Below are 22,085 nucleotides of genomic sequence, written 5' to 3'. Positions count from 1 at the left end.
GGACAGATCCACAAGGTCATACGCATTGATGGTTCCCCTGGATGTATTCATTCTTTGTTCACGAACAACCTCACACTCCTCATCCCCAAGCTTTTTATTTTTCATGAACTTTTCAGTCTGTCCATGATTTTTGGTCTTTAGCAAAAGGCTGCCTGCAGCCAGAAGATTCGCCTTTTCTACCTTCCCAGCGTCTCTCAGAACTCCTCTCACACAACTGGACCCATCTCCAACCTTTGGACCTAAATGATTTTCCTGAGTTGACTAACACGCTATTTACGCCAACTATCGCTGGAAAAACGTCAACAGTGCGCTGGATTTGAGTCATTCTCAAATATTCACGGTGATGTCACCAGTACTGATATTTCATAAAGCCATTTAAGTACTCTTGAGCCTAGAGGAAATTGAAAGACTAGCCGCATCCGTGCAGCAGCATACATGCGGGCAGTGCTGGGTAGATGTGCCGATTCTCGAGCTGTACAAATACGTAAACATTTTATACACATAAAGCACAAATTTTGGTAGAGTTAGCACATCACAAAGTTATGTCTCATATGCGCTATATCTGTATCTCTGAGTTAAGCATATACAAACAGAAGCTTTAAGTACACCCTGAGCAGTACTGCGCGACTCCGTGTTTTATTGGCCACGTCTTTCTCTCAGCGGGGTTCGGGCGTGTCACTTTCATCACTGAAAGTAGAATTGTTATATTAGGATTCTAGTGATATTCTTTGGTTTACTTGTGCGTATTGGCCGCCGCGTATCTATGCTGATCATGTGAAAGATCGGTCGTACTCTTATTTGAGCGTTGCGCTGCTGCTTGGAAAGCATAAAGTTTTTCTTGAGCGTTGCTGTTCTACATTGTAACACATTTTAAAGGTGTCATCTGCACAAGGTGCCAATTTCAGATTGAAAGATCACATTGCCATTCTAAATCAGGCATTGGTACAACTTTCAAGACTTGCCTGAACAAATTATCAGGCTGATGGTGGCCATGCATCAAACATGCATGTTTCTTGTCCTATGGACTGGATCAGTACTTGGTCGCATACATGAGCTTAAGTTAGAGGTAAGTGCTGAATGGCAGGTTGGCCAAGTGGATAGGCAGCTGGTAAACAAGATTAGTATAGTTATTTCCACACTTGATTTGCTGTGCAAACAGTAGGAAATACATCTAGGTAATATTCTATTGTGATGCTAGTAGATCTGGCCATTTGCTGCATTTGGATAGTCCATTTATTTAGGTCATTTAATATACCCCTGCCTTCACAGGCTGCTCTTCCACCAAAACATTCTGCTGTGCTTACATACTCTTGATTGCTCCTGAATGGCATCTTTTGCATTATGCTGTTGATTTGTTGCAGTGATTGTTTGAAAAATTGATGGTGTGAAGTGTTGAGAATTTGGTAATGTTGAGAATTTGGTAATAAGGAGGCCAACAGTACATTATCATCAAAAGTGGGCCTTAGCCCAATTATGAAGCATCTGACCTATGGCAAGTGGTATGCTACTTAAGCTTGCCCATTATTGCTATCCTGATTTATCATACTGAAATATGCACTGTCTTGAAGTTAGAGCTAACTTCATAAACATCAGACAAACACTTTGCATAAATATGGTACTTCAAACAGAGAAGCTATCTACAAATTATCCAACATATTTTTGTCAATGCCCTCTCTGCTTCCACCTGTTCAAGCATTGATTGCACTGAGCCAGACATGTTCCTATTATTTGGACTTTATTAAGTGTAAAGTCTAAGCAAAATGTCTGATACCTGACTATGCTGGATTTGAAAATAATCATATTCATGGTCATGACATAACTCTAATTGTATTGAGCTCCAACCTTTTTGAATGATTTTGGAATGGTATAGAACCACACATCAGCATGACATTGATCTGTTCAAAGTGCCACTCTTCTTCGCTCACATGATATATGAACATATGATTAAAGAATATTGGTTTCACTCATTTATTTAGATTAGCAATATCATCACAATTGATGTGGTAGGTATAATGGAGCTGTTTGCAAACAAGTAAGTTACAGGTTTAGATTCACTAAGAAGGTGGTTTGTATTTGTGCATTTTTTGTTGGTTCATGCCAGTTATCTCAGATTTGCTCAATTCCAAAACACTCAAAGCACCTTTTGCATGACAGGGGCACCAAAACAAAAATTAATGCATTTGTTCTGTTTCCTTTGATAATTGGCAGCTCAACATTATGACTCTCATGATGAATGTAGAAAGAATGTTTCCATGCACAGTCAAGGGTCTTTTTTGCATACTGTGTAAATTTAGTATCCATCAAGCACTATAGGAATGTAGTACACCACAGCTGGTCAAATTGATTTAGCATTACAGGTGTCCATTGAAATATACCCTGACACCAAATTTGCCAGGTATAATTCCAATAAGCAAAAACTCCATATCTTGCAGCAGCTGTTTTGCAGTTTTCATGTAGTTACATGGAAACAATAAAACCATGTGATACTATTTCATCTGTGATCCATGCCAAATTGTGTTCACAGCATGACTCCCGGCGATACTTTCCTCTTAGTACGTTTGGCTTTCTGACTGGCGGAGACCTGATTGTCAACATCACCTCGTTCCAAGTCGATGACAGCAGCCTGTCTGGCGTGGTAAGTAACAGCACTCTATTGCTTTCCTACCCTACATGACACTCATTTTTCATCATTGCACATGTTTGTCACCACCACACTGCACTTCCCAACATGAATCAAAAGAACACCGTGGCCAGGTCGTTGGCACAAACAGACTCGTTGCATAATTGGCATCAGCCGCCGTGCACTCAGCGACGCGTCCGTCGTCGGCTCCGCGTGCCTTGTCCGTCGCTGACTCCGCGTGCCTGGTCCGTCGCCGACTCCGCGCGCGTGCGTCCGTCGCCGACTCTGCATGCGTGCGTCCGTCACCGACTCCACGTGCGTGCGTCCGTTGCCGACTCCACGTGCGTACGTAGGTCGCCGACTTCACATGCATACGTAGATCGCCGACCCCGTGTGCGTGCGTCCGTCCCCGTGTCATAGTGTCGGGCGTAGTTAGGCGAACGCCAGTGACCAGTGCCCCTGGCCCGCCGGCAGTACGGCTTCACGCTGGACCGCACCATGAGCGACGCTGTCAACCCATACCTGGACGGCCACATGACGCGCTGCACGCTCGCGTCGCCCATCAGCAGCCAGGACACGTCTGCCGCCATCATCTACTTTACCTTTGACCTCAAGCAGAAGCGGTCAGTCTGTCTGGCCGTGCAGCTGGTGTTCACTCGGTCGGAGGGGTGCGCGGGTGCTCTGTGCTCTGTTTTAGGTGTACTCACAGGTGTACATGTGCTTTCACTTGCACTTCAAGCACTAGCGGTGTTAGGGGTTGACCCATCGCGCTCATAGCTGTGTGCTATTGACATGGAGCACACACAGCTGTACAGTTAGGCGCAAATGTGACCAGTATTCTACAGCAAGAAGAGTTGATAACTGCAGGATGCGGATACAGTTACAGCCTGTGTGTGCGTGATAACCACAGCTGTCTATATGAATCGCTGACGGCCTTCGCCCCCGCCGCTGACGGCCGCTGCTCCTGCCGCCCCCGCCGCTGACGGCCGCCACCGCTGACGGCCCCCACCGCTGACGGCCCCCACCGCTGACGGCCCCCGCCGCTGACGGCCCCCACCGCTGACGGCCCCCGCCGCTGACGGCCCCCGCCGCTGACGGCCCCCGCCGCTGACGGCCGCCACCGCTGACGGCCCCCGCCGCTGACGGCCGCCACCCCCGCCGCCGCAGGGTGCTGCTCAACTGCAGCCGCAGCGTGGCCGACATCGTGATCGAGCCCGTTTCGTCGCGCTCGTCGGACGAGGAGGCGCGCAGCAAGCGCGACTGGCTGCTGGGCTCACTGGCCGGCTCGGCGCTCTACAAGCAGCGCCACCGCCGGCTGGCCGCCGCCCCCGACCCGGCACCAGGTCAGCGGGGGCGCGCCCGGGACGGGGCGGGACGGGGTGCGCTGTCGAACACGGATGGTGGTGTCACGCGCGGCCGAAGCGCCGGGCGCGTGACGTTCATGTACCTTTGGTTTGGGGTGCCGGCGAGCGCGGCACTCGAACACCTGAACGGCTACGCCTTACCGCGCGTGTTCTCGCCACGTTGTCTTTTTATCTTATTCCCCGCACCGCCTGTGACTGGTGACTTTCCCGGTCAGTCCGTGCCCGGATTTTTCCTTGATAATACCTCGTCCAGACAGTTGTCTTGCAACGTTCAGTAAGGGACGTAGGCTTAGCCAGCGAGTGATCTAACTTCCATCAGCGTGCGGTTGGCCTCGACGTGTTCATTCAATGCGCCTTACCTCGGCTTAGTTTCTTGAAGCGAAAACACGACGTTTTTACTATTCGAAATCGTACCGTGAGGACGTCCGCACGTTGAAAAACCTAGTTTGCACTGACACCCTTTAGTCATATATGGCCGACAAGTTAAGACCCGGCATAAATTCACAGCTTTTTGATTTTTATGCCCATACGCTGCAGCTTACCCACCCACACCGAGTAAAAAATGCATGGATCTGTACTCCCATCTGACGAAGTGATGGCCCTGATCGGTGACCGCACTCTGCCTGGTACTTGAGCTGAGCGTGTCTCGGCGTTCAGTGTCGGAGCCGCACCCGGAGCCGGCCGTGCCGGGCCAGCAGCGGTGCGCAGGCTTCGCCCCCATCCTGCTGCAGAGGAGCGACAACACCACTAGCGGTCTGCCAGTCTTCAGCACGGCGGTAAGCTGACTACCCCCCCCCCCCCCCTCCCCTCAGTTCTCCCGCGGAACATAACTCAGCGTTCCGTACCAGCGCTCCGTGTTGCGTTCTCAGACGTGGGGAGATTTTCGCAGCTTTTCGGCCTGAAGGCATGAGTCAGCTTTCCGTCTGTCGCGTTAGTGTGGAGGTTCATCGCGCTGTGTGATGCACGCTGAGAGAATGTGGCGGCTAAGCCTTCTGGCTGAACAGGTCAACCAATCAGTCATGGTGGCAAGTAAACTAAAAACCTCGCTCACTGCATTTATTTCAGTGGATTGGCAACAGCGTTTCGTTTGTATTGTAAAGTTATCTCATCGATTCCATCTTAATGCGTATATTTCACACCTCATGTGTGTGTTTGTCCAGCGAGCTCTGGTAATCCACCGTGACATCACGAGATGCCCACCGCTTCTCCTTCAGTTCGTGATCCACGTGCTGAACCATGGTGGCGAGGGCCTCTACAACTTGTTCTTCCATAACTGTCCCAACTACCAAGATGACAAGGTGCACGTGAGCATGACGGTAAGTGACGGATAGAACGTTGGCGTATATCTGACGTTTGGATGTCTCGCCCCTTCCGGAGCTGGCCAGGGCCTGATGGGAGCTAGGCCAGGCGGAGGTATGAAGCATTTCTGGTCGTTTACACAAGTCAAGTACGTGACGACTGACAAGGGACACGCTGCGCGCCGCCCGGCATGTGCGGGCGCCGGAAACCCCGCGCATCTCTCACACTTAAGGCTAAATTGTTCCGGCGCAAAACAAAAACTGCCGGTACGAAGGTGTCCATGAAATGCACCAGGGAAATATGGCGCAGCTCAGAGTGTTAAACCAAAACACGTTTCAGCAAGGTCAATCCCTTGTAGTGGAAGGTGTCACTTGAAACGATTGGAACACCGAAACGTTTGTTTTAGCTCAATGTTTCTGAATCTGCAGTTCACTACCCCGGCCCATTTCATGTCAGTCTTTATGCCAAGTGTTTTCTTCTCACGCCAGAATAAGGTTACGCAGCTATTTTATCAACAGCAGTATATCAACAGTAAATGTTCCTGCCACCTCGCGAAACGAAAAAAAATCCGCGGAAAACGTGCTGCCGTACTTTATGCAGCAGCTGGCTCCGGTTGTCCGATAACGCGCCGCTCCTGCCACAACTCTGGCTTAACTTCATAGTTCCGTACCCCCTGACTCCTGGCATCATGTGCATCCTCCCCCCCCCCCCCCCCCCCGCTTAGTTGTGAAATCATCCCAGAGACGTGCTGCGAGCCAAGAACGAAGCAGTGCCCAATTCGGCATCTCATTACCGAACTTATTTCGCACCGTCATATCAGCTTTGTCCAACTCAGCATTGGCAATATATGACGCCGATGTTGTAACGCCACAAGTGAACTGCCATCATAATGCCTGGCAAAGGCCCGGCGAAGCGTTCCTCACGAACCTAAGCTCCGTTGTTTTGGCTTGGACGAGATGACTTCGTATGATAGCATGTGGTGCTGCCCAGGTGGTAGTGGTTGGAGCTGTAAGTGTTGGAGGCTTTCGGCTTCTGCGGACTGATCAGTGCGACGACTGACCGCCAGGTGGAGATGTCGGAGCAGAATATGGACAGCTACCTGTCCGCCGGCGAGATGCCGCTACCGGCGCTCTACTTCATGATGTCTGTCCTCTTCTTCATCTCCTCCTGCTTCTGGCTCTTTATACTCAAGAAGAGCAAGTGAGTCGGGTGGTATTGTCTCTTAACCCGTGAGGACGGCCAGTCCTGGGAGCTCCACTCGCTTGCCACGTCTGTGATGGTCACGTCATGGCATATCCTAAAAACTGCTCCTTGTCAGCCTCATCCCACCACTCTACATCACATGTCATATGACCTGATCTTGGCTACATGTACCACCTCGCTGACTGCGCACGTCGGTCAGCCGTGTACCGTTTGGTTTGCGGCGGTGTCCTGTGACATTGCTGTGATCGTCACTGGTTGTTCAATGTACATTACGCACCTGTGCGACTGGCTGCTTGGCTCTGACCGACCGGCGGGCGTCTAGGCGCGCTGGTCGCCGGTTCGGGACAGGACAGAACCGATCGCCAGCGGGTCACCCGTCCAGGGACCCGGTTGGCCCGGGGCGGCAGGTCCCCGGCGCGCCGCCCGACCTGACCTGACCTGACACCTCTCGCCGCCCGCAGTCGCGCCGACGTTTACAAGACCCACTACGTCATGTCGCTGCTGGGCTACATGAAGGCACTGTCGCTGCTCTTCCACGGCATCAACTACCACGTCATCGAGGTCAACGGCTTTCACATGGAGGCCTGGGCCATCCTGTTCTACATCACGCACCTGTGAGTGCGCCGCAGCGGCCGCCGGTGGGCCCGTCCCGCCGCGCGCCGCTCAGTACCTGGGACACGGTCTCCATCGTCAGAGCTCCGACATGACCCGACCCGTCCTCCCTGCGTCTCTTGAGCCCTGAAGCGGCTGGTTCGTACGGGCTCCGTGCCCGTCGGTCCCGAGCGTGGCATTTTTGAATGCTGCTGCGCGTGATAATCACACCCGGTTAGGTTTCCATCGTCGGTCAGTCCATGCTTGATTGGTGGTTTCATCGGCCAAACGCTGCCGGCATGTGCTGTGACCCGAGCCGCCGGTGTCTGAGCGTGTCTGTGGAGGTCGCCGGTGTCTGAGCGTGTCTGTAGAGGCCGCCGGTGTCTGAGCGTACCTGTTGGGGCCGCCGGTGTCTGAGCGTATCTGTGGAGGCCACCGGTGTCTGAGCGTGTCTTTAGAGGCCGCCGGTGTCTGAGCGTACCTGTCGAGGCCGCCGGTGTCTGAGCGTGTCTGTAGAGGCCGCCGGTGTCTGAGCGTACCTGTCGAGGCCGCCGGTGTCGGAGCATGTCTGTAGAGGCCGCCGGTGTCTGAGCGTACCTGTCGAGGCCGCCGGTGTCTGAGCGTGTCTGTAGAGGCCGCCGGTGTCTGAGCGTGTCTGCAGAGGCCGCCGGTGTCTGAGCGTGTCCGTCGAGGCCGCCGCTGTCTGAACGTGTCTGTAGAGGCCGCCACTGTCTGAGCGTGTCCGTCGAGGCCGCCGCTGTCTGAGCGTGTCTGTAGAGACCGCCGGTGTCTGAGCGTGTACGTCGAGGCCGCCGGTGTCTGAGCGTACCTGTCGGGGCCGCCGGTGTCTGAGCATGTCTGTAGAGGCCGCCGGTGTCTGAGCGTACCTGTCTGTGCCGCCGGTGTCCGAGCGTACCCGTCGAGGCCGTGGGTGCAACAGGGGCTGACTACCCATCGCTCCCGCCTACAGCATGAAGGGCGCGCTGCTGTTTGTCACCATCATCCTGCTGGGCACCGGCTGGACGTTCATCAAGCACGTGCTGGCCGACCGCGACAAGAAGCTTTTTATGATCGTCATTCCCCTCCAGGTGGGCTGACGTACAGGCTGTACAGACTACCGAAACTTTACGGCGCCACTTCAAATGGCGTCTGTCGTCTCTGGTATGGCTGAGAACAAGGCCGAATGAAAACGGTTTAACAGCGATAGCGTTGTTACTGACACGCCTTGTTGGATTTTTACTTTACGTTTTATGTGTTGTTGTTCGTAGTGCAGTTGTACGTTGTGTCCTGCGTCCCTGCTGGGGCGGGGCGCGGCACGTGGTCAGGTTCGCAGGCCGGCTCCGGCCGCGCGGCAGAGGCGCGCCGCCGCCACAGTTCGCACGACCCCGGCTCGTTCGCACGGCCTCGGCTTGCGGCCCCCGCTGTCGGGGAGTCGCCGTTGGGAGAGCAGCGAGCGCAGGTGCACCGTCAGGGGCTGCAGCCCCTGACGGTGCGAGACCAAAATACAGAGAAGATGTGGTGAAACACCTGGCGTCTCATTACAAGCTATTTCGGCAAAACGGACTGGCTTGAGAAAGTGGAGACAGCTACACGTGCGAGGGGTACCGGGCAAGTGACTGTGAGCACAGTGTCGGGTGCGGCCCGAATAGAGGTGCTTGTGACTGTCGGTAGGCCGCTGAACTTCGGGTTCATTCTGGGAATGAACGGCGTGAGGGCGCTTCGGGGCGTGTCCGTCAGTGCGTCGAATGCAGTGCAGTTCGGGGTCGATGCACTGCCGGCTGGGTCGGCGTCTCCGGTGGAGGCAGCGGCGTATGATGCGAGCGCAGCCGCTGCCATGTCACCCGAGCCGGCCGGCCGTGGCCGGGGGCAGAGAGCGGCGAGCAGCAGGCGTGGACAGTCGCCTGGAAGTGGGCGGACGCCAGCGCCAGTGCTGCAGATGGCGTAGAGCGGTGGAGCAGCCTCCCGCGGCCGGTGGAGCGGTGGAGCAGTCTCCCGTGACCGGTGGAACGGTGGAGCAGCCTCCCGCGGCCGGTGGAGCGCTGGAGCAGCCTCCCGCGATCGGTGGGGCGATGGAGTGGTCTTCCGCGGCCGATGTAGCGACGGGTTGGCCTCCCGAGGCCGGTGGAGCAGCGGCCGGACACAGCCAGCCGCTGCGTGGCTGAAAAGGCGGTGTGGCTGCTGCTGATGGTGCCGGTGTGACAGGCGACGGTGACGAGCGAGTGTTGCCGCGTCGGAGCGGACGAGAGCGAAGGCCCGTGCGATTGTGTACTTGTTGATCATTAGGCTCAGGGTGGGATGTTCGTAATGCAGTTGTACGTTGTGTCCTGCGTCCCTGCTGGGGCGGGGCGCGGCACGTGGTCAGATTCGCAGGCCGGCTCCGGCCGCGCGGCAGAGGCGTGCCGCCGCCGCAGTTCGCACGGTCCCGGCTCGTTCGCACGGCCTCAGCTTGCGGCCCCGCTGTCGGGGAGTCGCCGTTGGGAGAGCAGCGAGCGCAGGTGCACCGTCAGGGGCTGCAGCCCCTGACAGTGCGAGACCAAAATACAGAGAAGATGTGGTGAAACACTTGGCGTCTCATTACAGCTGTGCAACATCCTATCAACTGCAAATGCAACCTAGGTATTCAGCCTGTACCATTCCACGCCAGATTTCGTCCTGTTTCGCTTTGATCAAAATTCCATGTCGTTTTACCTGACGTATGTGCGCGTCTGTGCCGCAGCTGCTGGCGAACGTGGCGCAGATCATTTTGGAGGAGAGTGAGGAGGGTGACTCGGTGCACACCACCTGGCGCGAGATGCTCTACCTGCTCGATCTCGTCTGCTGCGGCGCCATCCTCTTCCCTGTCGTGTGGTCAGTCCACGAGCCGACGCTGTGGCGTCCTCATGTAATAGTGATGGGTTTTGTGGCTGGGTTTGTGTAGGTGGCGTTCTGCTGGACTCAGAACAGGATTGGTGGAAAACAACGGCTTCCAGCGAAGGTGGTATGTATCTTTTTCGTTAAAGTCAGGAACGTGCCATGCTCAAAACAGCAGAGGGTTAATTCAAAGCAAGAACAACCTTATGAAACAAGCTAACAAGTGTAGTTCTGTGCACAATGTGTTTAAACAGTTATGCAGTGTCGTGACTAATGCTCGTGCATTCCTTGCACGAACATTTCCAGAGTTCGTAGGCTCCAGCTGCAGGCACCAGCGAGACCGTGACTTGATGATCCCAGCCCCTCCGTTTGGCTGATGCCGGTCCGCGCTGCTCGCTCCAGGTCGATCCGACACCTGCAGGACGCCTCGGAGACGGACGGCAAGGCCGCCATGAATCTCAAGAAGCTCAAGCTCTTCCGCCACTTCTACATCATGATCGTCTGCTATATCTACTTCACGCGTATCGTCGTGTACTTGCTGCAGGTGGGCGGGCTGGGGGCTCAGCCGACACCCAGCTGAGGGGTTACGAGCTGGCGTCATCGATAGACGGCGCTATAAATTAACGGACGGCGCTATAATAAAGTCCCTCTATGTAAGCCTGTGAGGTGCAGTGGTCGCAGAAGTCCGGTGTCTGCAGCGGACGTCGGCCGGTGCGTGACTGAGCTTCTGCCGGCGCCTCGTCAGCAGAGACTAGGTGCGTGACGGAGCTTCTGGCGACTGCCCCGTCAGCGGTGGCACGTGCACTGACGTCTGCCCGGTGTGATTGCAGATAATGGTGCCGTTCCAGTACGAGTGGCTGGACGACATGTTCCGGGAGATGGCCACGTACGTGTTCTTCGCCGTGACTGCGTATAAGTTTCGTCCGGCAGACAGCAACCCCTACTTCCAGGTGAGGGCAGGACGCGACCGTCACGCGCCACGGCGGTCGCCGGCTCCTCGGCGGACGGCCCTGTGCCCCAACGGTGATGTGAAACTCAAACTCGTACAGCCTGCCTTGCGCGGCCACTGACATAGGTGTTAGGTGTAGGCGTCGGTTTGATGGGTCAGGGGCTTGTATTGTTTTGAAGGTCGCACACAAATGTAGATGGCGACATGCCATTTGTGTGTTGGTGAGGCACACAATACTAGGAGTGAATTGACGTTGGTGATTCACGTCACCGCTGTTGATCGTGTGTTCACGTCCGGTTCATCATTTTTGACAAAATTACCAGCGACAAGTGACTGCTGTTAGTGTCGTAGTTGCATCATTTTGATCCGTGTATTTGGCAAGTATCTTTCTCCGTGCTAGTTGTCAAAACGTTGAAAGGAATTGTGCTTGCTAAAACGTATGTGAAGCTTTTTTAAGGGACGAATTATGTGTTTCAAAAGCTACCTTTCAAACCCATCAAATGAAGAGAACAACAGGAAATCGTCAGGCTTGTATCGTTGCTTTATCTTACTGCACTATAATGGTGTGGTTTAAAATACTGCCTTAATGCCGGTGTTACCTGGTCGCTTGGGCCTCCCAAAACGCCCATGCTGAATGTAAAACTTGGCAAAGTTATCTTAGCGTGAGAAGCAAACGGCTGAGAAAATGAAAATTGTATATAAATTAGGAAATGCCCAGACTGTCCACGCATCGGTTTCATTAAGTAATAATTCGTTGGACACAGGGCGTTTAACCCATAACCAAGCGCAAATGACAAGAATGACCAGCGATGGGGGCACCGGGCTGATCATCGACTGCTGTTCGCGGGATTTTAGCTAGAATTTATCATAATATGGATACTTAAATGGTACTTGATAAGTGCATGCCCAGTATGACGCCTGTCAAGCACAAGACGAGCGAAGCGATTGCTGAGATGGGCGTTGTTTAACAGCATAACCTGAGCGAACTAGCACGCTTTGGGCCTTCAATAGAGTCAACATTGGGCACGTTAGTCTATCATGAGGTCTCGTTGGGGAGATGTTTACTGACGTGGCGTTCGTGCGCCAGTTCACTAAGTACAAATTGTGCTGCTCCCACACCGCCACGACCCCGGTTTGCCGATATCTCAGGTCAGCCTTTAGCTGTGGTGCCGAGTTTTGTAACCTGATATTGTTTGTTGTGCGGGAGGAAGATCCCCGTTGTCAAGCATGCATGCGGGGACATTAAAAACATTCTGTGCAACCAGTGATTCATTTATGTTCTGTTTACTGCTGGCAAGGGCATGAAGTTGCAGCCAGTGTTTGGAAAATATGTAGGGTATATCGGTTATATCAGTAATATCGGCCTCTATGTCTCAGTTGGTGAGAGCGCCCACCTTTCGATTCCCCACCCGTCGCGGAGGGGGGGGGGGGGGGTTCCAGTCATTTTAGGCGCTCGCCATTTGCCCTTGACAGATACGACCTGCGGCCACACACAGGTGGCCAGTTGGATACCCTTCGCTCGGGTGGGGGGTAATTTGACCCCCCCCCCCCTGAGATCTCAGGAACTAAGAAAGCTAGATACACCAAATTCACAGGGTGCATTGGCCTGTAAATGAATTCACTTAGGTCAAAGTTTGAGTTTTCTAGGTCATGACCTTCGATCAAATTAAGTCACACAAGTTCAAACTCCAGATTGGTTTACAAAGTGCCCCAGGACCTAGATACCTGTTTTATGCAACAGGTCGCGTGCTTATTTAAGGTCAGTGACCTTGTCTGGCCTTTCAAAGGTCATGGTGACAAAGATCATACAAGACTGCTTCGAGTACTGCATTTGAATAAGCGACAAAGATAACGCAATGCAGTATGTCCCAGAAAAACAAAATGTTGACCTGGGTCATCTCAGTTCGGTTACCTATTCTAACCTTAAATAAAGTCCATGGAAGATTTGAAATGCGGTTTTCGTCATCAACGAATTCGTGATGAGCGCCAGAAATTACCCCATACAGCAAGCCCGAGGGCAACAAGCAGGTTGGTTCGACCTTGGTGTGACCTTCATACCTGACCCTAGGTCAATGTAATTTGTTTATTCTGCTCTTGTGTTGCCTATGGAAGTGTCTCAGAGCTGCGCGGCTTCGTCTTGCGCTCGGTTCTTGCATTAGGTTGAACGATTCCCCAGAAATTGACTGCTGAATCCATGGGCTGACTTTGAACTGCTGTAGGTCAGCGACCTCGCAAATTACTTCTAAATTTTCGTTACCAAACAGTCCGCCATTCAATTGTCTACAGCTCTGCAAAATTTTGCGCGGTTACACCTGGCCGTTCGGAAACGATTCCGGAAAAACCTTCGGGGGTCAAATTGACCCCCATCCGAGCTCGTGTTAAGCCCAGTTGACGCCAGACGGTAGGACGGGCTGTGCCGAGCATTGTGGCCCCTTAAACTTTCATCAGCAAATTTTTCCGTTGACCTGGAAATGGCAGGGCGATCGGATGGGATGGATCAGGCCTCACACAGTAATCACTGCTTGTGAGCCGTGATCCCAGAAGTACATCCATCGAGAAGATTCGGTTTAAATTGATAAAAAAGACATAAAGAGGGGGACGGCCGGACAGGCCGGGCAGGAGACGGCCGGGCAGCAAGGTTCAAAGTTAACTAGTGTTTCTTTCATGAGTTTCTCGTTCTATGATGTAGCGCAAACTGAACTGAAAATGCCGCACTCGCTTAGCTTAGTTATTGTAGAATCGCATTCGGCAGTGATTGTATTAGAAGCGCCCTTTAACCCCGAAGTATCCCTTAAAGGTGCATGGAAGCGGGATGTTTGTCGATAATTTTCGGATTTTTTCGGGCAACGTGTTCAAGACCACCCTTTTTTCTTCACAGGTGCCGCTGTCTGACGACGAACAAGAGATGGATGAGGTGTAAGTAGTTTATGCTAAGTGAACGACGATGGCTGTTGCCTCCGAAAGCCGGGCAAATTTCCATTGTGTTGCAATGTGTGGATATACCCCTTAAGCTTACGTAAGCTGTTAAGTGCATTTGCGAGAAACATTATGCATATAGGTAAGAAAGTAGTAATAGCCATATTCCTCGCAGAAGAACCAGGAGAATGGAGAGTTAGATGCGTTGGTATTTCGGCAACATACTTTTATGGAAGTGAATAGCAGTAGTGATGTTCTATATTCTATATTCACTCACCACTGATATTCACTTCGATAAAGGTATTTTGCCGAAATATTGACGCACCTATCTCTCCATTCTCCTGGTTTTTCTACAAGGAGTAAGACTAAGGTTGGTAGTGATATTCATATTCTATAGTCATTCGTCAATGCTTTTCGTTTCGATAAAAGCATATTGCTGAAATATCAACGCATCTATATCGCCATTCTCCTCTGGTTTTTCTACGAGGAGTAAAACTTTTACTATCGTCTTATGTTTACCCCCTTAAACATATGGGATTTCCCCGTACCATCTTGATGCCTCCGCGGGCGTGCGCCATTTCCGGCCACATTCTTAAAACCGGCCTTGTGACGTGATGTCCGGAATCCCGGCGGACTGGCCAGTCGTGTTTTTGTGCGGTGGGACTGCAGTACGCTCGGCCGCCGGCCAGGTCAGGGTGGATGACCCCGGGCCTGGGCCGGCCGACTGGGCGATGCGGCTCCCGGTCTGAGCCCGGGCGCCTGCGATGTGGCCTGCTGCGAGGCAGCTCCTTCTGCAGAGGTGTCCCCGGCCGCGGCCACAGTACTGCTGCTGTTAGTCTGCTCCCAGCGCAAACAGCTGATGTCTTGTCTGGCTTTCATCCCTGTAGTAAGGCTATGTTTATCACTTGACGCAATCTGGCTTCACATGATTGCTATCCCAATAACCGATGTGACTCGCCCCATATGCGATCCTGGGCCTGTCCTGACGTGATCTAAGTGGTTGGTGCTGACCTGACCTGATCTGACCTGACCTGGCCTGACGACCGCGTCTGCAGCCTGACCGAGTCGGGCGTGACCGAGGGCCTCAGCCGGGTGCGGAACCGCGCCGAGCCGTCCGACGCCGGCGCCGGCGACGAGGACGAGACGCAGACGCTCTCCAAGCGCGAGAGCAGTCACGACTACGACTGAGCCGGCTGGCGGGGCGCTCCATGGGCGGCACGTGGGCTGTGTGCTGGCAGAGGTGCGGCCGCCCGTCGCCGCCGCCGGGCTCGTACGACTGACGCCCGTGTACACGCGACGGCCAGGGCGGCGTTTTAGCGTTGGGATCTCGCGGAAATCGGGTGTGGAGGAGATGGTGGTACTGATGTTAGTCCGTGATTGTGTAAATATTGATGCGGTTGAATCTGACATGTGTGGCAGTGTTTATCAATGCGGCGCAGTGTCTGGCTCTTATATGTGTGCCCATATTTTGCGCTTTCTAAATTGTGGCATTGCTCATTTTGATCTGGCGGACTGTGTGCTCTGTATCAAGGTCATAATTCCTGTTCGCGTCCTGCTGGCGTTAAGTGGCAATACCATGAGGTAAATAAACAAATACACTGCTTCTTTCTTTCTTTTTCCCCTCGAGACGAGCCAGCGCAGCCCCGCAGGGACACCGGCTTCGGTCGGTGTAGGGGACTAGCGCCCCCTCGGGTCCCAGCTCCGGTAACGGGTGGACAGCGCAAGCTGGTTCTCTCAGGGCGTAGCGACCCTGCCGGTACGTGAGCTCCTGCTCCTTGTCCCGCCCGCTCCTTCCACTTTACCCGCACTCCCGCATCCGGCCCTATCACCATTCCTCATCCTCGTTTTATCGGGGTCGCCGTGCCCCCTCGCCCACGTCCCCGGGTTGATCGGATCCTGGTGGCTGAGGGGCGCGTCGTGCGGGTCAGTCACGGCGCGTCCCAACACTCCACTTTGGCCAGAATATCCGGGGGCGCGGGGGGCCCGTGGGGCCCCATACGGGTCTAGCGGCTTGTCGCTCGCGTTGCGGTTGGGTGCTCTTTGCGGGTCTCCGCTTGGGGCGCCTGACCGCGCGCAGCGGCTTAAGGGGTCAAGGGGTGGCGGCGCTGAACCACGGTCAGGACGGGGAGGGGTCTCCCCGGTTACACCTGGCCGTGTGGGAGGCGTCGTTCGCCCCGTATAGCACCGGGGTAGCCCTGGCGGTCACGACCTTCTGAGGGAATGTTGGGCCGTCCCGTAGTTGGGCTCCGAGGTGGGTGGGGAGCCCCGGTGCCGAAACTTCTCTGAACTTCCATGGCATCTCATAATCAAAAAACCACCCGACCCCCGAGAGGGGAAGGACCACGTTCAGAACGGAAAGCAGCGGGAAATCTTCGCCATCTCCCCGAATTTTGGTTTTCCAAAGTGATAAGACAAGGCTCTCGTCTCTCTCGCCGTTTCAGCGAAAGAACGGATGTGACCTATTTGGAAATGTGGTGCGGTGCGACAAATTGCGTGATGGAGGGCTAGAGGTAGAGTTTGTTAGCGGAGTAGAGGCAGATCGTGCGATGGCTGCAGCCGAATTCACGTACTGCGTTCGGGACAAGGATGGCAGACGAGGCGTTTATGTACCTATCCGAGTGACACCACACCTGACAAAAAATGCATCCAGAGGAATAATTAACTGCTTCGACCTGCGTGACGTCAGTGAAGAAGAGATTGCTGACGAGTTGTCTGTGTTCGGCGTCACTACCGCACGGAGAATCTCCACTAGAAAAGGAACTGAGCAACTGCCAACAAATGTCATCGACTTTCAATCGCCCGGATCTTCCTTCTGAAATACGCGTTGGATACGCACGTGTCAAGGTGCGCCTTTTCATCCCAAACCCCATGCGATGCTTCAACTGCCAGCGATTTGGTCATACCAAACAGTACTGCCGCAACAAACCTGCCTGTGGGAAATGCGCTTCCTCCGAGCACACAACGGAATTTTGCGATTCAGAGAGAGCGTGTTGTGTGAATTGTGACAAGACCAGGCCCCGCACACGACCTACGACCGCTACGTGCCCAGCGTACGTGAAGGAAAAAGAAATTACCTCCATTAGGACCATTCGCAATATCTCTTCGCGAGGCCAGAACATTGCACGAGGAGAGCCACCCTCGAATGTCATACGCCGAAAAGGCTAAGATCTCCACCGCACGTCCGACCTCCACTGATCAGATGACCGCTGCTCAGTTTGTATCGCTCTTGAAGTCCTTTGGTCTTTCGGTTGTGTCGACGAACCAGGCGCTGGACTCCAGTCTGGCAGCCCTGCCCCCCCCCCCCTTCCTCGCTGGAGCGGTCGAAGGAGACCGTGCTGCCAACCTCCTCGCCCCCCGCAGGGGTTTCGCCGTCGGTGGCAGGGGACGGCGGTTGGACGGTGGTTGGACGGTGGTTCGGCACGACCGGGGTAACCAGGCGCTGTCGGCTGCCCCCCTGTCTGCCAGCCCGGCGACTAACACAACCTTGGCGAGCGCGAACTCGCGAACGGCAGAGACGCTGGAGCGTCACGAGGCAGACGGGCACGCCCGTGAGGCAAAGCGGGCACGCCCGTGAGGCAAAGCGGGCACGCCTGGCAGACCAGGAACGTGCCAAGGCGGCCAGCCGGCTGTCTGGAGCGGACCAGGTGACCGCTTCAACGGGGAGACCCTCCCGCCGCCCCGAAGGCGTGTGGAGGCTCCCCCAGGCCCCTCCGACCCGCAGAGAGACCCGCCTATGGGTCTTCCGCCACCACCGCCACCTAGGACCACGACGTCGCCGGCGCCGGCCCCGTTTAGGACGGGCCGCCCGGAAAAGCGTGGCCCGCCAGGGCCGGTTTCGCCAACGGATGGCGGTAGTCCCCGAATGCGTCCCAGGATCCGCCCGGTGTCTGTGGGAAACGGTTCTGAAGACAGGACCAACAGCCATCGGCCGGGCTCCAGCGCTGCTGAGTTCTTTTAAAACATCACATTGCTTTTAAAGCCCCCTCATTCAGTCGGTCTTACAGTGGAACTGTAGAGATGTAAGGTCAAGCACCCAGGACTTGCAGGCAAGTTTAAGCGCGCACTGCCCGGTAGCCGTATGTCTCCAAGAGACCAAGTTGGCGCCTGATGCGGCCTTTGGCCTGAAAGGGTACACTACCTTCCGCACTGACATGCCAACGGACACCGTTGCTTACGGTGGCGTTCTGCTGGCTGTACACCAAAGCGTACCTACGCGGCGCCTGGTGTTAAGAACAGACCTGCAAGCTGTCGCAGCATCAGTGAATTTCAACCACCGTACCATAACTGTCTGCTCTCTCTACTTACCACCTGGGGTTTCATTTCCATCTGGAGGACTAAGAGAGTTAGTCCCTCAGCTTCCTCCCCCTGTACTCGTTTTAGGCGATTTTAATGCACATCACACTGTGTGGGGGTGTGCTTCCACGAGCACTCGTGGCAGGCTGTGCGAAGCTTTCGTGCGTGACGAAGGCTTGTGTGTATTAAATACAGGAGCGAGAACCCATTTGACATTGCCATCAGGACGGTCGTCAGTACTAGACCTGAGCATTTGTAGTCCGCAGTTGGTACCACATTTCACCTGGGATGCTTCAGGAGACCCCCCCCCCCCTCGGAAGTGACCATTTCCCGGTCTGGGTTCCGTACCGCGATGGTACTGTTCTTGGTACGCGACCTCAGCGTTGGAACTTCAAGGAGGCGGACTGGGGCGGATTTGGTACCCGCCTAGAGGAAGTATTTTCTAACGATTCCGTCTCTGCGACGCCGACCGCGGAGGAATTTACGTCTCGTGTTCTGGACGTGGCAAGCGAATACATTCCGCGCACCTCCGGATGCCCTCGTCGCATCCCTGTACCTTGGTGGAACGACGAGTGCCGCGACGCTATTCGCGCACGTCGGAGAGCTTTCAGGGCTTTTGACCGGCACACCAATGCATTAAACCTTTTGGGTTTCAGGCAAGCACGCGCGGCCGCACGCCGCACTATTCGAGAGGCGAAACGTGCATCTTGGCGCAGCTATGTCAACTCACTAAATCGCCACACGCCGACATCGCATGTATGGGGCCGTATTAAAAGAATAGCTGGATTGCACCCACCAATCTCACTTCCCGTACTGCGAGTGGGAAATCAAGACATCACTCACCCAAGTGATGTCGCGGAAGCCAGTGGGGAAGCCCTGTCAGAGCGTTGCCGAAATGGCACCTGCGATCCACGGTTTTTGCGACACAGGGCTAGATGTGAAACTTCGCAAGTTAATTTTTACACAGATGACATCCTGACATACAACAAGCATTTCACCATGATGGAGCTTGAAGCGGCCATTCGCTCGCTGCGTAGCGTGGCGGAGGGGCCCGACCTCGTCCACAATGATATGGTACGGCATTTTCCTCCCCGTGTACTACGAGCATTGCTGGCACTTTTCAACTGTATATGGGAGTCAGGTAACTTCCCGCCAACCTGGCGAGAGGCCATAGTAGTGCCTATTTTAAAGCCTGGGAAAGCTGGAACGAACGTCCTTGGTTATCGCCCGATCGCCCTCACATCTTCGCTTTGTAAGCTCATGGAAAGAATGGTAAATGTGCGGCTCTCGTGGACTTTAGAACGTCAAAACTTTCTCACGAATGCTCAGTGCGGATCCCGCAAGAACAGGAGCACGATTGACCACATCTTAACTTTATACCGCAGTGCGAGCCGAACTTAGTAGCAAGCGTCATACCGGCGCCATCTTTTTTAACATAGAAAAAGCTTATGGCACCACATGGAGACATGAAATTTTGATAAAATTACTTAATTGTGGCATCCGCGGTCACATGGGAAAGTTTTTACAAAACTTTCTGACCGACAGATTCTTTCGGGTGCGTGTTGGTTCTCATCACTCCGACATGTATCTGCAGGACAATGGTGTGCCTCAGGGCAGCGTATTAAGTGTCATTCTTTTCGCAGTGATGATTAACGACATGGGGGACACGCTTCCGCATGGGCTCAGCCGTTTTCTGTTTGTAAACGACTTCACTATTTGGTGTAGCTCATCGACCACTCGCACGATGGAGCGACAGCTGCAGCTGGCTGTCACACGTCTGGAGAAGTGGAGTGTGCTCAACGGTTTCCGTTTTTCTGCATCGGAGACAACCTCAGTTCTTTTCTGTCGTCGTCGGCGTCACTGTCCTGAAATGGAAATCAGGCTGTATGGGCAACGCGTCGCCACTGACAACACCGCGAAATTTCTCGGTATACGATTAGACCGACGCCTAACATACCGTGAGCACATAAGAAATCTCCGCGACAAATGTTTAGAATCTCTTAACATCATAAGGTGCGTGGGACTTATATCATACGGTGCTGATAGGACACTCTTACTCCTATATCGTTCCCTGATTCGCTCAAAACTTGACTGCGGCTGTTTTATATATGACGGTTCATCAGACCTGATTAAACGTACTTTGGACACAGTGCATCACGCCGCATCACGTATCGCTACAGGAGCTTTTCGGACATCGCCCATAGATAGTCTTCTGGTGGGGGCTCACGAGCTCCCACTAGCTCTGCGAAGGCGGATGCTGGGACTGCGCTACACGTGCAAGCTGGCGCAGTTCCCAGATCATCCCACCCACAAAGCGGTGTTTTCGCGAAGCTTACGAAGGTTTTTTCTTCGTCAACAATCTCCACAAACTTCCCCCTTTTGTGTACGAATGAGAGAACTTTTAGACGCGAGCGGCCTAAACCTACGACGTGTCATCGGACCTAAACCCATGAAGACTGCTCCTTGGAAGCTAGCATCGCCAAGAGTGGATGTTTTGTTATCAAACATGCAAAAGCAACGCGTTCTCATGTCGGAACTTAAAGGGGCAGCCTTAGAACACATAGCATCTTTTGACGGGTGCATGACGACTTATACGGATGGTTCAAAGATGGACGCAGGTGTAGGGTGCGCTTTTGTGTGTGGATACACAACACGGTCATTCACACTGTCTTCACACACGTCGGTCTTCACCCCCGAGCTTATAGCCATCAGCAAAGCTCTCTGTTTTATTGAAGTGGACGATAGCAATTTGCATTTAATTCTTTCCGACTCCTTGAGCAGCCTCCTGGCTATTGGCGGCTTCTCCCCGTAGAATCCACTTATCCAGGACATCCGATCGCGTCTTAGCTCACTGGATCGAGCAGGAAAAACGGTCGTTCTATGCTGGATCCCAAGTCACGTGGGGATATGCTGAAATGATCTTGCTGACGCGGCAGCAAAGCGCGCTACGACAGGGACTAGAATACCTGTAACACCACTACCAGCTCGAGACATGTACCCCGCAGTGTCGTTGTTTATGCAGAAGCGATGGCAGTTCCACTGGAACTCGCTGAGCGCTAGCAAGTTGCGGTCCGTGAAACCCCGTATTGGACTATGGCAGTCGTGCTTTCGGGACAATAGGGTGGAAGAAGTTGCCCTTTGCCGGTTACGTATAGGTCACACATATGCTACGCACCGTCACCTGCTATCGGCTGGCGACAGACCATGCTGCGGTCGATGCTCTGATCCGCTGACCGTGCATCACGTACTGGTCGCTTGCCGCCACCTTACTGCAACGAGAGCACAGTTTTTCGGACACCACGTCCAGAGTCGCACGCTATGTGACTAGGGGATCCTTCGAACGCTGTCGAGTTTGGTAAAGTGCTCCAGTTTCTGCGCGCTATAGATTTCCCAGTGATCTTTTCATCATGATGCCAGGCTGATTACCAAGACTTTATAGGGTGAACTGGTTGATGCACTTTTGTGATTGACGCCTCTGCATAAATTGATAGTTGTGGGCGCTGCATGACCTATAGCAGTCGATGCGCCCTAAAACCCCAAATCATCATCATCATCATCACGAGCCAGCGCAGACAGAGAGGATATGGTTCTCAGCGTTCCCTGCCTTACACCGGCTAACCGGCTGTTTTTTTTCCGGCGATGGATGGAGTTACTCGACTTGTTTTCTCAATTCGTTCCATAACTTGGCCGCAACCATGCAATTTCCAGAGTGAGCACCATTGCAGGAATATCCGACTTCACAGCGGGGTCGTGATTTCGATGGTTCTTGCCCCCCTCCCCTACCAGCTATAAGTGTGGAATCATTAGAAGCATGTATCGTGAAAGCATGTTGGCATCTGAGGCGCACATAGCCGTGCCGACCTTGCCAGTGGCTATGCCTCACTGCTTGCCATGACCATAGTGTGGGCCTTAAACTTGTTGCATTAAGTACAAGAAGAAAGAGGTTGAACTATTGTTACCAAAAACGCTCTGGTCAACGCTCCTGAGATAAGCTTTGTCT

General features: G+C 53.8%; 1 protein-coding gene across 4 annotated transcripts; it reads left to right on the top strand.

Moving 5' to 3' along the window:
- Positions 1-597: 597 nt before the first annotated feature.
- On the top strand, positions 598-15,397 carry LOC119100939 (protein GPR107). 4 transcript variants are annotated; one of them, XM_037224150.1, is made up of 15 exons: positions 598-616; positions 906-1,066; positions 2,525-2,635; positions 3,095-3,243; positions 3,788-3,963; positions 4,642-4,760; positions 5,199-5,300; positions 6,350-6,483; positions 6,948-7,100; positions 8,048-8,165; positions 9,794-9,924; positions 10,330-10,471; positions 10,758-10,877; positions 13,755-13,792; positions 14,848-15,397. In XM_037224150.1, exons 2-15 carry the CDS (start codon positions 983-985, stop codon positions 14,978-14,980), a joined length of 1,710 nt encoding a protein of 569 aa, XP_037080045.1. In that variant the 5' UTR covers positions 598-616; positions 906-982; the 3' UTR covers positions 14,981-15,397. The 4 variants fall into 4 exon arrangements, with proteins under 4 accessions (XP_037080045.1, XP_037080044.1, XP_037080043.1 ...); XM_037224149.1 differs by lacking the exon at positions 598-616 and adding an exon at positions 620-693; XM_037224148.1 differs by lacking the exon at positions 598-616 and adding an exon at positions 626-739.
- Positions 15,398-22,085: the final 6,688 nt, after the last annotated feature.

This window comes from Pollicipes pollicipes, unplaced genomic scaffold, assembly GCF_011947565.3.
Source record: "Pollicipes pollicipes isolate AB1234 unplaced genomic scaffold, Ppol_2.1 Scaffold_4881;HRSCAF=5763_pilon_pilon_pilon, whole genome shotgun sequence".
Lineage (NCBI taxonomy): Eukaryota > Metazoa > Arthropoda > Thecostraca > Pollicipedomorpha > Pollicipedidae > Pollicipes > Pollicipes pollicipes.
This window is presented reverse-complemented; position numbering and strand designations above follow the sequence as displayed.